The sequence below is a fragment of the Zingiber officinale genome, chromosome 5A (genome assembly GCF_018446385.1).
Source record: "Zingiber officinale cultivar Zhangliang chromosome 5A, Zo_v1.1, whole genome shotgun sequence".
NCBI lineage: Eukaryota > Viridiplantae > Streptophyta > Magnoliopsida > Zingiberales > Zingiberaceae > Zingiber > Zingiber officinale.
The window spans coordinates 129384867-129400542 of NC_055994.1; the positions used below are offsets into that span (position 1 = coordinate 129384867).

General features: G+C 40.8%; 5 protein-coding genes across 6 annotated transcripts; all 5 read left to right on the forward strand.

Moving 5' to 3' along the window:
* The first annotated feature begins 283 nt into the window (after positions 1-283).
* LOC121981733 (remorin 4.1-like) lies at positions 284-1631 on the forward strand. Its single transcript, XM_042534422.1, has 2 exons — positions 284-1054; positions 1243-1631. Exons 1-2 carry the CDS (start codon positions 470-472, stop codon positions 1432-1434), a joined length of 777 nt encoding a protein of 258 aa, XP_042390356.1. The 5' UTR covers positions 284-469; the 3' UTR covers positions 1435-1631.
* Positions 1632-1773: 142 nt separating this feature from the next.
* On the forward strand, positions 1774-6901 carry LOC121981732 (inositol-phosphate phosphatase-like). The gene is made up of 12 exons (XM_042534421.1): positions 1774-1953; positions 2037-2098; positions 2185-2235; positions 3394-3474; positions 3574-3677; positions 3791-3875; positions 4594-4648; positions 4809-4852; positions 5254-5322; positions 5403-5503; positions 5602-5658; positions 5744-6901. The coding sequence occupies exons 1-12, from the start codon at positions 1818-1820 to the stop codon at positions 5838-5840; spliced, it is 942 nt and encodes a 313-aa protein (XP_042390355.1). The 5' UTR covers positions 1774-1817; the 3' UTR covers positions 5841-6901.
* On the forward strand, positions 6289-6901 carry LOC121981734. Its single transcript, XM_042534423.1, has one exon. The coding sequence runs from the start codon at positions 6346-6348 to the stop codon at positions 6691-6693; it is 348 nt and encodes a 115-aa protein (XP_042390357.1). The 5' UTR covers positions 6289-6345; the 3' UTR covers positions 6694-6901.
* Positions 6902-8596: 1695 nt separating this feature from the next.
* LOC121981735 (acyl carrier protein-like) lies at positions 8597-11214 on the forward strand. 2 transcript variants are annotated; one of them, XM_042534425.1, is made up of 3 exons: positions 8597-8795; positions 8892-9098; positions 10795-11214. In XM_042534425.1, the coding sequence occupies exons 2-3, from the start codon at positions 8904-8906 to the stop codon at positions 10981-10983; spliced, it is 384 nt and encodes a 127-aa protein (XP_042390359.1). In that variant the 5' UTR covers positions 8597-8795; positions 8892-8903; the 3' UTR covers positions 10984-11214. The 2 variants fall into 2 exon arrangements, with proteins under 2 accessions (XP_042390359.1, XP_042390358.1); XM_042534424.1 differs by having other exon boundaries at positions 8598-9098.
* A 3243-nt stretch (positions 11215-14457) lies between these two features.
* Positions 14458-15631, forward strand: LOC121981736 (nuclear transcription factor Y subunit B-3-like). The gene has a single exon (XM_042534426.1). The coding sequence runs from the start codon at positions 14865-14867 to the stop codon at positions 15522-15524; it is 660 nt and encodes a 219-aa protein (XP_042390360.1). The 5' UTR covers positions 14458-14864; the 3' UTR covers positions 15525-15631.
* Positions 15632-15676: the final 45 nt, after the last annotated feature.

Sequence of the window (15676 nt, forward strand, 5' to 3'; positions counted from 1 at the left end):
GGCGGGGCGCTGACTCGGTCGTCAGGCCGCGCGTAGTGGAGGCTCCTGCTGCGTGTCCCGCCCCATGGCCCACGACACTGATCGCCCATTCACCACACTATTCGACGCTGCTCCTCTCTGCGCCCGACACGCCGTCGTTTCCCAGCCGAATCACACAGGCAGTGCGCGTCTCGCTCCACGCGCAGAGCAGCGCTGCTTCGCGCTACTCCACGCGTCCCCAGTGGATTTAGTGCGAAGCATATTCTTCCATATTTTGTTTAATAGATCTCCTTTATTGGTTGGTCCTGCGCACCCATCAATTCCCCACATTTCGTTATGGCACGCATCACCTCATTAACTGTCCCATACCAATGACCGGACAAAACGAGAAGTTTCCCCTCACCTCCCCGCACTATAATGGTCACACCGCCGGCCACCACCAACACCTTCTTATATCGGCCTCCTCCCCCCGCGGCTTCCTCACCTGGACATGTGGAATGATCGAAGCGTGACAAGAGCAGAGCATGGAGAAGGCGAAGACATCCCCGAGCTGCGCGACATCCACCCACTGACCCCCCGCTCCCTCGCTAGCCGCGGCCGCCGGAGGGACCCCTGGGACGGCGCCGGAAGCCTTTCGGTGAGGACGAACGTCAGCTTGATCGACTCGACTATGACCAGGGAGCTCAGCGCTATGGTCGTCTCCGGCTCCAACGCGCAGCAGAACGGAAGCGGTCATTATGGCAACGAGAGCAACGACAGAGGCGAAGATGTGCTAGGAGAGGAGGTGGCGGAGGTGTCGACGGAGACGAACCCGCTCGCTATCGTACCCACTGATCCCATCGCGTCGCCGGGGCTTACGTCGCCGCCCGGTGCGGGGGACGACGAGGGCGCGGGGGAGGTAGGGTTGCCGCCGGTGCACGTGGTGAGGAGGGAGGAGGTGGAGTCGAAGGTGGCGGCGTGGCAGACGGCGGAGGTGGCCAAGGTCAACAACAGGTACAAGCGCGAGGAGGTGGTCATCAACGGGTGGGAGAGCGAGCAGGTGGAGAAAGCCACTGCTTGGCTTAAGAGAGTCGAGGTAATTAGTAATCCTAATCAAATCGTAGACTCGCCATGGATTTTGTTTGTTTTTATCTGCGTGCTTAATCACTTGAGATATAACAAATCGAAGGCATCATCAATTCGTATCTGAATCTTCTTCGAGTTCTCAATCAAAATGAATTACTCAATTTCCGTTCTCATGTTCTTGGCGACAATTATGAACAGAGGAAGCTGGAAAAGCAGAGGGCGAGGGCGATGGAGAAGATGCAAAACGACATTGCGAAAGCACAACAGAAGGCGGCGGAGAAGAAGGCGTCGGCGGAGGCGAAGAGAGGGACGAAGGTAGCTAGGGTGTTGGAACTGTCCAACTTCATGCGAGCCGTGGGCAGAGCTCCCTCGAAGCGCTCCTTCTTCTAGTTCCGAGTCCAACAGCTGAATTACTGTCTCCTCTTGGTTGGTGAAGGATCGAAACTTCACATGTACACGCGTAGGTCAACTGCTGTAGTTATGAGCTTGTTTGCAGTGAGGGGACCAGTGTTGTAATATAATCCCCCATCGATATCTGTTTGTCTGTGTGAGTTAAATAAATTTGTTGCCCTCTAATCTTTGAGAAACTTGGATCCAGCTTCTCAATTCACTGTGATATCTTGCAACTTTCACACATTTTCAGTCAAAACCTGAAGACAAGTGTGAATGATTCCACGTATCGTGCAATTTGTGATGAAACTTGATAAAATGATAATTTAATAATATTGTAAGAGATATTTGTATAATATTTATAAAGTGTGAAAGGTAAAGGTATGTTTACAAAACGGTCAGAGGGTGTAAATGTAAATATGGGCAGGCGTATTACATGGAGCGAGTGCCCTGCGCATGTGTGTGTTCCTCGAACGACGGTTGCAGGCGGAGCAAAAGGTTTTGAACCAGCCATGGCCGGTGCGCACTCCAACCCTCCTCCTTTATTCTCCGATCTAACACTACCGCCTTCACCTCTCGATGTCATCACATCTTCTTCGCAGAAAGTTTCCCGCTCGACGAGTTCCTCGACGTCGCCGTGGACGCCGCTAAAATCGCTGGAGAGGTGCTCGATCCGACGGCCTTATCGACATATAGCCGATTTTTTTTGTGACTCTATGTGTATTCCTCTCTAATCTGAATCCTGATCAGGTCATTCGCAAGGCGTTCTACCGGACGAAACGCCCGGAGCACAAAGGGCAGGTGCCGCTTCCCTTCTCCCTCATTATGAGCCGGAACCCTATCGAATTTATTATGACATTGGATGCTGCAATTGGTAGAAAATTAGCTAATCCGATTTATTGATCTTGGCATACAGTATTTGTGATTTAGAAGAACGGTCTTTTTTATTCTCAATTCTCAGCCCTGATATAAGCAGTATTACTTCAGCTGTGACCCCTATGCAAATCCTCCTAAATGATTGTGTCACTCTTGACGATGGGAACTTGATCGAAAAGTCTCTAGCATCAGTGTATTCTCTATGCTATGTTAATAAAGATATGGTCTTCCTTTGCACCTTTCCGGGCTCAGATCTTAGCTTGGCTAATACATCAAGCTAACATCAAATTTGAATTGTGTTGATTGAGAGAGCCTTGCCATATCAAATATTTATACCAGGCGGTGAACATCTTCAAACTTAGACACGTATTTGTAGAATGCATGCTAATCAAAGACACCTGAGTGGATGATTCAACAATTTTCAAAACTCCTTTCGAAGATTGTCGTCATTTGCTCTTTATTGGAGCTTACTAATTTCAGCATCAGAAATTTTCCATCTTGGCTCTTTAATGGAGTTTATTAATTCCAGCATTGGAAATCTAGCATCTTGCTTCCTCGTCACGACCATGCTGGTTTGATGCTCCATCATCTGGTAAGAGTGTAATTTAAGAACCTTCAACAGTAGGAGACCCCAATCCATCCTCAAGTGATGAACACATGGGTCCCTGAGCACCAGAAAATGCAGACAATAATACTATTGTTTATGTTATGGGCTTGGCTTGAGTTTGTCACAAGCTCCTATTAGCTAGTTTAGACTATTTACTTCTATCAAGTGATTTCTTCTGTTCCCTGCTCTTGTCAGAGTATGTTTGTAGACTCCTGGCCTTGCTTGTTTAAGCCATTTAAGCTAAGAAAACTAGTAGGCTTCCTTCACTAATCTTTTTTTCAGAAAAGTAATCATTAAAAAACAAAAACAAAAAAGAATGATCCTTCTCTCTAATGGAGAATGTCAACTTATATAGATGGTTTAACTTTCTTGGTTTAGACTTGAAATGAAAGATAGGAATAGACTGTTGATTTTATTGGTTCACGAATGAAACAAAATGCATGAAATACAATTAACAAACTAGACAATGTTTGCAGGTGGATTTGGTAACTGAAACTGATAAGGCTTGTGAAGAACTTGTCTTCAACCACCTCAAACACAGTTTCCCTAATCACAGGGTACACATTCTTTGTCCTAATTTCATTTGGCAATCTTTTTTTTCTTCTCCCCATTGAATTCAACCCTTCATTCCACATGCTAACTTTGCCTTTATACAGTTCATTGGTGAAGAAACATCTGCTGCTTTTGGTACCGATGAGCTGACTGCTGAGCCCACATGGATCATTGATCCAATTGATGGCACCACTAATTTTGTCCATGGGTAAAAATGAAGCATCTCTTCTTCTGAAAAATCCATCTATAACTATTTGTGATTGAGATAGCATCTGTGTCCCTTTGTTTTAAGTATTGTGCAGTAATTTTCAGTATCTGCAGGTTCCCATTTGTTTGCATATCTATTGGCCTTACCATCGAGAAGATTCCTGTTCTCGGTGTTGTTTACAACCCAATAATGGGTGAGGTCAGTATGTCTTTGAGCATAAATTGATCCCCTGAATTGGCAGAAAGAAAGAAAACAATTTTTTTTCTCATTTGCCTGTGGCTTGTATGTTTGTGCCGTATAAACTTAAAAAATGTCATGACTAGATCATGATGCTTGCAAAAGAGATTAATTGCCATCATGACACTTACCAAAGAGATTATTTGTGTTAATGTTCTAAACACTCCACGGGCATAGCCGAGTTGGTGCTTGGGTGATAGATTACCACATGAGAATAGGGATCAAATCCCTAGGGGAACTATTCCTTGAGGAATAAAATCTCTCCCACTTAAAGAGGTCACTCAGTCATTGTGATTTACTTCTTTCATCTCGCTGTGGGGCCGACAGTGAGAGGCACTTTGGGTGATCAAGCCATCTTTTGCCACATGTTTCACTTTGAAAGAGAAGTGGCTATATATTCTTTTTTTGGTTTGTTTGTTTGTTTGCAATAACCCTGTCTGGCTATATCAATTTATAAAATTTAGATGATATCTTGAGGTTAATATGTCAACCTTCACCAAATGTGGTGCAATTTTATTTTTTCAATACTACTTTTACTATTCTCAAGCCTGCCAGCATGTTGATATCATCATATTCATAAGTTAGATGCATCACGAATTTGCATATTGGTGGCCCCTCCACGGCATACATATGCAATTGCTACTATAATATTCAGACTTCTTTTATCTAATAAATGCAGCTGTTTACTGGGGTTCATGGGCAAGGTGCTTTCCTAAATGGAGATCCTATAAAAGGTAATGCATTCTCTTGTCATGAAAACCGAAAAAAAAAAACTTCTGAGCATTTCATCATGAAACCTCTTCTTTGCTTTGATTAACGAATGCCATAACATCAAAATCAATATGCCACGTTCACTATCCTAGTTACTCAGCTAAAGGATCTTAAATTTTACAGCTTCATCTCAAACTCAACTTATTTCTGCCCTTCTAGTGACAGAGGTATGCCATGCTTGCTTGTATAATCTTTTTCCTATGGTTTCCATGACTATTACGTTAGACCATTATTTTCATCATTCATGTTTAAATTGTCTATTATTCTCTTCCGCAGTTCTATCTTTGAGACAATTTTAATGTGCACTGAGACTAGCTCCACGTGTCCAATTCTAATTTTGTAAAAGATGTTTGGTTGCTAAATATCTTTCTCAAACATCTATTTCTTGATATTTGAACTCACGACTAGTATCTGAAACTATGGATATAGATATAATGGAGATTCCCTCTCAAGTAGCTAAACCTCTTAGTATCTGAACTACGTTGAGACCTAGACATAATGTATTAGCCTATTTGTTCAATTTATTCACGTTTTTACTCTCATTGCATTGACAATGCTGGTTGAACAGGATACTACAGAGCGCGATAAACCTTCTGTTGATGCAATAACCAACAGAATCAGTAAGTTGCTTTATAAGGTAATCTTTAATTACTATCCTTGCATTATCACATCTCATACTGGGAGTATTTTGCTGACTTCTTCTGCTTAATGTATCAGGTGAGATCTGTTAGGATGAGTGGTTCCCTTGCATTAGACCTTTGTGGTGTTGCGTGTGGGAGGCTTGATCTATGCTACCATATAGGATTCGGTGGCCCATGGTTGTAATTTCAGTTCGTTAATACATTATACTATTACGGTGCTAATTAAACAAACATCGTATCTAATGTCTAATCAGTTCAATTAATGTTGTCCTCAGGGATGTGGCAGCTGCTGCTGTAATTATTGGTGAAGCTGGAGGACTAGTCTTTGACCCGTAAGCAATTCAAGCATTCGTATGGATTTTTATCGGCCAACTTGGTCAGCTGTCTTAGAGTGTCTCCTTTTTGTGGATGCATCAGGTCCGGTGGGGATTTGGACATCATGTCTCGCAGAGTGGCAGCGTCAAATGGCCATCTAAAGGATGCGTTGGTCGATGCACTGAAGGGATCCGCGTAGAACTCAAAACTAAATCATGCTACATCTGTTGTTACTGCGTTACCGAAGGTATTTTTTAGTACTCAATCATGTCTAGACACTGAAAATTGCATCCCAAATTGAGTAAAATCTGCTCTGGAGTTGATGTATTCTTAATTTACAATTATATGTGCAATGTATGTGACTGATGTGACAACAAAAGACGAAATCGTTCGTCCCTGCCACATCCGACCTTAGATCATCACTAGGAAGATAAATTACGAGATAATCGAGACTGCAAGCGGTGGTGGGGGCAATGTATGTGACTGAGGCCTGAGGGTTGAGGGACAAGAAGTGGCTGTGGTCAAATTCTGAATTTCCACTTCTGCCCTCAATTAGTTGCCCAATTAATGGGACAGCGTATGCTGCTTGCTGGAAAGATACAGGTAAGTTCCAGGGGCGATATGGGAACACGATCCCTGATCTGCTCATATTTATCCCCAATCCCCCAATCTCGCCTGTGTTCGCCAGTGGTGGCTTCGGATCGATGGCGATCCGGTCGACGGTGGTGGGAGCGATTGTGGCGTACCGGATCCACCTGGGCGTCGCTGCCGCCCTAGCCGCCGCGGCCATCTCGCTCGCAAGCGTCGGCCCCAACTTCGCAACCGTGGCTGGCTTCTTCTGGCCCCTCCTCGTATCCACTGTCGCTTTACTCGGCGCCGTCGCGATCCTACTCCGGATCTCGCCGCTCCCGCGGGAGGCCTACGAGGAGGGCCTTGTCGACTTCGTCGCCGGCTGCGCGGAGGTCTCTCAGCTTGCTGCGAGTGAGAGTTACCACCACGAGGGCGATTCGGAGCCGTGTGATGAAGAGGCGGAGGCGGAGCGCCCCATGTAGCAGCGAGGGAGTCGGAGACGATGAGGCAACCTTTCAGATGCTCCGCAGGAACGGGTTAGTGTGCGTAAGACCGCATACGTTTATCGATGAGATTGGACGACGTGCGCCTTTACCAGAGGCGGCTGGATCCGAGTCGAGCGTGTGTCATGTAAGAGTAATTTAGCAGCGTTGCAGTCTAGGAATAAATCGTAAAGGCTTCAGTTTTATATTCCTACCGGGCAAAGATTTAACACACTTCAAAGCACTTGATTTTTGAACCCTTTTGTCGATACATTTATTAATGGCGACAATAAAAATTCACTTGATTTTTTATTTTTTCAAAAAAAGATTTTCAATATTTTCCATTAATGAATTAAAAAGGACGTCTCTGTGATAATTTAAAAATTAGGACACTGTGCAAGATAATGGTATACCTGGTTAAAATTTTTAAACGGTTAATCAGCTATTTTAGAAAGTAAATTGCTTTTCCCACCCCTCTGACAGCCCACCCCCCTCTCTCTCCTCTATTAAATGACATTTTCACCCCTCCTTCTTTAAATAACAAGTTTTTTTTAATTTTATTTACTTCTTTAATTTTTTTCAATTTTATTTACTTCTTTAGTTTTTTTTTTAATAAATTTTGTTTATTATTTTTTCATCAATTTTTTTTATTTTTTATCCCTATTTTACTTTTAAATTTTTTATAAATAATAACCCATAAAATCTATTATTAAAAAAATAAAAAATTACAAGAGATTGAATCCTCTATTCCAATATCACCTGTTCTTGTTCCCACTCGTCGCCTCAGCCTACCGTCGGCGGCACCGTCGGAGGCCCTCGGTTGCCGCCTTGATTAAAATTATATCCTAGGGAGAATGTGAACGTAGTGAGGTCGCATCGGCGCGATCAGCACCAAAATTTGGTCGGATCTGAGCAGACTTTCATTCACCGTCGATCTGAGTCCATGCTCAGATTCGGTCGAATACCGATGTCGATCGTGTCAATGGCGATCTCCCTGGGTTCACCTTCCCCCTAGGGTATAGTTTTGGTCGGGACGACGACCAGAGGTCGTCGGTAGTGGACTGGAGGCGACGAGTAGAACACGGGGACAGAGAAAATTATGAACATAGAATCCGATCTCATATTACAAATATGATATTCTTGCCGAAAAAATACTTAATAAAAAACAAAAAAAAATGAAAAGATAAATAATATGATGAAACTGGAAGAGAGTGTGTGGGATGTGAAAATATACCATTAAAAAATAAATAAAATATTAAAAAATTATACTAATTTTTTAATATTAAATAAATATTATTTATCATGATAAATATATAATAAAAAATTATTTAAAAAGAATAAAATTGATAAAAAAAATGATAAAAAAACTGATTAAAAAATAAAACAGTTAAAAAAAAATTGATAAAAAAACTGATTAAAAAGAAATATAAATGTGAAGAAAAAAAACGTGGAGTGAATAAGGGGTATAAAGGTCAAAACATGGGTGGGCCCGGGAGGTGAGGGTATTAGGGGAGGGGGGAAAAGCAGGTCTCTTTAGAAATGAATCTTAATTACGGTGTACCGTAAGTAATTTTTTTTTTGGTGAAAAAATAATTCTAAAAGTGTTGCCCATAATGAATATTTTTTTATTTATATAAGTAATCGTTTCGAATATTTAAATATCTGAATTAAAAAAATAGTACACTGTCCCAGATAATGGTACAATTAAGAATTTTTTTTATAAATATTGATTTAAACGGTCCCTTTTCGATTTACCGGTTGGTGAAAATTTTAGGTGAAGTTAAGTCGGTCCATTTGGGATTAATCCGCGTATATATATATATATATTACAATTCAATTTGACCAGTCAGATACACTAGATAAATTTACTGAATGAGAACTGAAAAAAAAATTAGGGCGCTCGTTTTTTTTTTTATCCCAAAAAATGTCTATGATGGTTGCCTTGCCCGCTTAAAACCCCACCGTCGCCCCCAAAATTCGAGCACCTTCCCTTCGCCTCTAGTGTGACGTTGGAACTTCTTTCTACAGCCATCTCCGCACTTCTCCTTCTTCCCTCTCTTCTCGTGCTTGATATCCGCTTCTATTGCCACTTTTTGATCTCGGTTGGTGATCTGATCAACGGAATACCGTGATATAAAGAGTCGTTTTTCTTTCTAACCTTGTTTTTAGTGATTTCACGACTAAATTGATTTCTCTAGAGTTTGCTTAAGATGCAATACTTGAGGAATTCGATAGTGAAGCATTTGCGTCTGAGCTGCTCATCACCCGGGCTACCAGAGTTTCTAGCAGCAGGAAGATTACTCGAGGCACCGGAGAGGCTTTTTTGCTCATCGTCAACCTCGGCGGATCTCACAAATCGCGTGCTTGAGGCGGTCAAGAAGTTTGACAGGATCGACGCAAACAAGGTAAATCGTTGCCATACCTAGATATGCGATTTGACATCACCATCATGATGCAATCAAGGATGATTGGATCCCTTTGTTTGATATGCTTTACAATGCTAGTTTTGACTTATCAACGTATTTTGGTTTCAACATGTTAAGCACAAATCACCTCATGACCATGATTTGCAATCGTCAATCCTGGAAATGCTGACCAACTAACCCAATTGGTTGTCATTCTTAATGTTGTTCCTATCATTGTCAATTAAGTTGACTGTGTAGGTTAACATATACTACAAATCCTACTGCTTGTTGGCTTTGTTTCAGTGGGAGAACTATGATTTTAATATCTTTTTTACTTGTTTTTAGTTGGTCTTCAGTAATGGAAAACTTAGCGTCGATTGTTTTCTCATAGAGCACTGCGACTAGCATGTGATTTATATTTCTATTCTACATATTGTTCTCTTTTGCTTCAGATGGATAAAATGTGATCATTTCTCTCCCTGGCTATTGAAACAGAATCAACTGGCTTGATATTTTGGATTTTCACCAAACATATGTGCTTGCTGAGTTCTTGCATCTGTTTCATCAGTTGTATATGCATATCTCAAGTTCCTAACTCTACAAGTGTGCTTGGTTTCAGAATCTTAGTTTGATCATTGATGTCTTTAGTTATTTTAATTTTGTTAACATTTCCTGGCCTTTTGACATTAATTTAGGAATCACGTTACCACAAAACATAATAATGTATTGTCCAGTAAAATGAGGATAATATTACATTCCATCTAGCTTTGGAATGTTTTTTTTTAAGATAAAATTTTCCTCTCGTGCATTATATCGATACAAAAGATGTTATAACATAATATAGCTCTATGATTAAACTCACCAACGTTTCTTTCTAGCTGGATAAAAAGTGTTAGACCTGACAGCCAGTGGAAAATAATATTAAAAAGACCTTATTAGTTTGATTTTAATCATGTCTAGTGATATAATCATACATGGAGTTCAATAACAAATATCCATGTAGCAAAAATCTAAATAGTTGAGACTTACTATTTGTTTTATATCATCGTATCTTATTTTCTCTTAGCATCATCCTCATTTTTTCCTATTTACTCTCTCTTCGTAACTCTGCAGATTCATTGCAACCTGCTTCACATCCACTGAAAACCCCTTTATGTGTTTTTCTGTATTATCTAGCACATTGAAAGTCATACTTTCAAGTTTTGACACTTTGACACATTTACTTTTTAACCCAATGGTTCCATAATCACACAAGACTATGGAAGTCTCTTTGCTTTTCTCTTATGGATGGTAGCATTGACTTGTAGTTTACACTTCACTACCTTTAGTATGATTAAAGTAAAATCAAACTACTGAAGAGAAAGCTGGCGTGCATGAGATTATTGGTTTGTAATTGATATTTATCTACCTATATCGTGGATAAAGCAAAATTACATTATTGAAGAGGGATGACGTATCTACTTTCACCACGATAAAGGTAGTGAAATATGAATTAGGTGTTTACCAATGATGCCCTATTAATAGATAGTGAATTCACAGTCAATTATATTAGGCGTTTACCAAATGGCATCCTATTACTTAGATGTGGGGAAAAAAATCCACCATTTGAAAATACTCAGTATGAAGGTGTGTGCTGATAAATTGCCCAAATAGTACTTCAATGCATATGGTTAATTAACATAGGAAATCTTTGCAGGTGACAGAAAAGGCTGACTTCAGAAAGGACCTTAATCTAGACAGCTTGGACAGGGTTGAGCTGGTTATGGCCATTGAGCAGGAGTTCTCCATTGAAATTCCTGATGAGAAGGCAGATAAACTTGCTTGCTGTGCCGATGTGGTCAAATACATATCTGAAACTACGCAAGTGGAGAAAGACAATTCCTGAGAGGCGACCACTCTTACTCTACAGTGCTGGAAAACATTTTTGAGCTGACATGGCTTCATCTTTGACCATCACTTCTGTTTTATTGTTTCTGAAGTAAAATGGAACTTTGCTTCCTTTGGAACACTGCCCCTGAGGTCTTGTCGCTACTTTAAAATGCTTTGAATTTTGCTTTTAGAGCATTCATGTTGTTCCATTTGTCTTTCTTGTAGTACAAATGTTCTGTTCTTCGTACCTTTGATCTCCTTGTGACCAAAAATGGATGATAATTTCCCAATTGATGAATACATTAGGGAGTACACACAAGAATTTTACAAGATTTAGTATATGTAAAGATGGAAGTAGACCCGACCCGGGTGGGGTCTGGCCTGGACCCGTCCCGGGCCTGTAACTGGGTCAACGGGCCGATTGCCCGTTGACCCGGTTCTCCGGGTCGAACCGGAACCGGCCCGGCAAGTTGTCGGGCCGGTTTCGGTTCATTCCCTGTAAACTCGGCGAACTGTCGATTAATCGGCGGGTTGAATCGTCAGTTCAGCTGATAATTTTTTTTTTCTTAAACGGCTTGAACCGCCGGTTAACTAACGGTTCATAGCCGTTGGAACCGTCGGTTAATCGGCGGTTCGTAGCCGTTGAGAGAGTTTTTTGGGTATTTTTTTTCAACGGTTAGGATCATTTGACCGTTTTTTCATCAATGACTATGATTTAGTATCCGTTACTATCAAAACTGTATAAATAGAGAGCTCATTTCAACATTTTCACACACATCTTCTCTACTTTTAATCTCATTTTTGTATTCTCTAATCTCTAGACTCTACACGCATTCGTTTTCAATTTTCAATTACAATGGAAGGAGGCTGCGGAGGTGTATCATCTCGAGCTCGGAAGGGAAAGCAAATAATGAATCCGCGGGAGGAGGATCCCAACATTCAATCCACCGATGATGAGATCGAGCATCTTCTGAATCTGACATCCGAAATACAAGGAAGTACCGATGCAATTACTTCTAAGGTTCGGGAACTTCCTCCTCTAAAGTCTTCTATTTTCACTAAACATTTTGAGAAGATCACTCTTCCGTCGGGAGAAATACGTGCAAAATGTACGGCTTTGGGTCGTTGAAACGACATGTAAAAACGAAGCACCCGACGGAATATGGACTCGACCGTTTTCAAACACAATTATCAAGATTTTCTTCAACTAGCGGTAGTACCGATTGCGGTTTATTTTTATATTCGGATAATAAATTAAGAGTATCATTAGTTAAATTTATTTCCGTAGAACATCTTTATTTTAGTTTTGGATCTAAATGCATATTTAAAGATTTTTGTAAAGAATCTCTTAATCCATGTGCTAAACGTGTTCCTAGGACTACACTTACTCGTACAATTTAAAAATTAGTAAAACAAGAAAAAAATAATTTAATTGATGAATTTAGTAAATTAAATAATAAAGTTTCTTTATGTTCCGATATTTGGAGTGATCATTGGCAAACACATTCATATATGAGTGTGACTTGTCATTTGATCAATAACTCTTAAAACCTCCAAAAAAAAAAAACAGATTATTAACTTATAGAGTTTTTGATGAATCACATAATGCTCATAATATCGCACAATTATTATGTTTAATTTTAGAAGAGTATGGTTTAACTCATAAAATATTTTCAATATCATTAGATAATGTCAGTTCCAATACCGCTTGTATAGATGATCTAAAATTTGTTTGTCAACCTATTATTGGAGGTTTATTTTTTCATATTTGTTGTGTATGCCATGTTTTAAATTTATGTATTCAAGATGATTTAAAAATTTTAGAAAGTTATATTAAACCAATTAGAATTGCAATTTCTTATTTATGGTCTCATCCATCTATAATGAAACAATGGAGTAGGTTTTGTAAAATTAATGGGATGAGACCTAAAAAATTTCCACGTAATGTACCAATACGTTGGAATTCAACATACTAATTATTACAAGATTCATTTCAATATAAAGAATTATTATGTTCATTTTTTTGCACAAAACACTAATACTAATATATATTTATTTTCACAATAATGAAATATTTGTAGTAGTATTTGTTAAAATTTAAAAGTATTTAATAATGCAACCGAACAACTTTCCGGTGTTTATTATCCCACTGCTCAATTAGTTTTAGAAAATTTTTCTAATATAGTATTAATTTTAAATGACACATATTAATAATGAATCTTTATCTCCTTGCATCTTAGCTATGAAAATTAAATGGGAAAAATATTTTTATTTAATTTCTGAAATTTATTTAATTGCATTTGCTTTATATCCTAGATTTAAATTAGAAGTTTTACAAGAAATGTTAACTTTATATTATGACGCTTTAATTCCAATTAAAGATTCTTCTTCCCCTGATCCAATAATATACAAAAGCACAACTCTTATTAAAAGAACGGACAAAACGTCCACGAGGATCCTCCTCAAGTTCCACACAAGAACTTGAGAATTATTTTACGACTTCTTTAAATTTTAATAAAGCAGATAGCGAAAATTTCGATATCTTAAAGTGGTGGTCACAGAAGGCTCAAAGCTTTCCCGTTCTCTCTGTGATCGCAAAAGAAATTTTAACTTGTACAGTGTCAACTGTTGCTATGGAGCAGACGTTCAGTGCCGGCTGCAATATATTAGATGAACGACGATCCACTTTGTCTCCCGACTCATTAGAAGCCCAAACATTACTGGACGATTGGACCAGAGCGGAGAAAAAGATCCAAGGAATATAACTTTCAGATGACGAAGTTGAAGATTTTAATACTGAAGGAACAAATACGACAGGAATAGGAAATGGTAGTGAGTGAAAATGTAAAAGAATAAAAATATAAAAGGATAAAAATGTAAAAAAAACTACGTGGACTTTGATTCCCCTAAAGAGATACGTAGACAACTTAAATAAATGTAAGTCCTTTTTCCAATAAATTTTTATTTTTTATTTTAATGTTTAATTTTTAATTTTTAATTTTTTTAACATAATAATCTTGCACTGTGACAAATCATGACGAACCGTAAACCGAACCATGAACCGACAGTTCCGAACCGTGAATTGTAACTGTTTTGGACGATTAAGATTAAGGGTCGACATGCCTGGAACTGTCGAACTGATGGTTCCGAGCCATCGAACCGACGATTCCGAATCATCGAACCGTGGTCAGGCCTAGATGGAAGGATTGAAAACTCTGGGTGTGAATTATAATTATTGAAACCGAGGAATAAGAATGAAATTCTGGAAAAATTTGGGGGCGAACTCAAAACTTCCCCGGCTAAATGTTGAATTTTCGATAAGCTCAACCGGCAGTTGTGGGCCCCCTCCAAGCCAACGGCCGAGATAAAGGATGACGCAATCCTTCGGACGGTCGATGCGATTCAGCACGGACCATTCTTATCGACAAACAAACGGCCATCCTTCGGACACGTGTCCATTCCGATGCGATAACAGGATCAAAGATCCAACGAACGCGGTATCGCCTTACACTTCTTTTTCTCCATTCTCCGGCGGGTGTTTCCATCGAATCCCCTGGAGAGCTCGACGAGGGTTTCTAGGGTTCTTCCGGCGGCGCTCAACTCGGTCTCGTCGTCGGCTTGCTGTTCTTTACCCTCTAACTGCGCTCGTATTTCCTCCGCCTCGATTAAGCGGATTCTGACGGAGATTGCGGCGTTTGCGTCAATTCGATTCTGTTGATCGTGATTTATCAGCGAGAAAAAAGGGCAAAGTTTCATCCCTATTTCGGTCCCTGATTCTTGGTATAACGTGGAATCAGGACTCGCGTCTTTGAATCAAGGAGCCATCTCGGTGGATTTCAAAGAGATATCTTGAGTGGTTTTGTGGGTTAAAAAGTTGCGATTTTTGGTGGGTTTCCCATGGCGGATTCGGATAACGAATCCGGCGGGCACAACCAAGGCCACTCGGGAGCAGGAGCGGTAGGGGAGCTGTCGTCGCCGAAGGAGCAGGATCGCTTCCTGCCCATCGCCAACGTCAGCCGCATCATGAAGAAGGCGCTCCCGGCGAACGCCAAGATCTCCAAGGACGCCAAGGAGACTGTGCAGGAGTGCGTGTCGGAGTTCATTAGCTTCATCACGGGGGAGGCCTCCGACAAGTGCCAGCGCGAGAAACGAAAGACCATCAACGGCGACGACCTCCTCTGGGCCATGACCACCCTCGGCTTCGAGGAGTACGTCGAGCCTCTCAAGGTCTACCTGCAGCGTTTCCGCGAAACGGAGGGCGAGAAGGGAGGCGGTGGTCCATCGTCGTCCTCGTCAACGCCGCACCAGCAGATGGACTCCGTCGCCGCCTCTATGGGTATCGGGACCAATATGCCCGGCTACGCTGCCGGCGCGCCGGCCATGTACGGTGGCGGAATGACGATGATGATGGGGCAGCAGATGTACGCCCCGCAGTCTTCATCCTCGCCGTACCATCATCCCCAGATGACCATGTCGGAAAAGAACAGCACGGCGAGCGGTGGCGGCTTCGACGGCGCCGGTTTAAACTCCTCCACCTCCAAGCCGGGATATAAATAGCTGGTTCTAATACGTAGGAGCAACAGATTGTTTACTTGTGAAACCAATCGGATGGATTTGGCAGTGCAGTCTCTTGTTTTCCAGGAAGTTGAAAATATGCATTTTTTTTTCCAAGAAACTGCTTTTCTTCCTCCTCAGCTTGTTTGGAATTA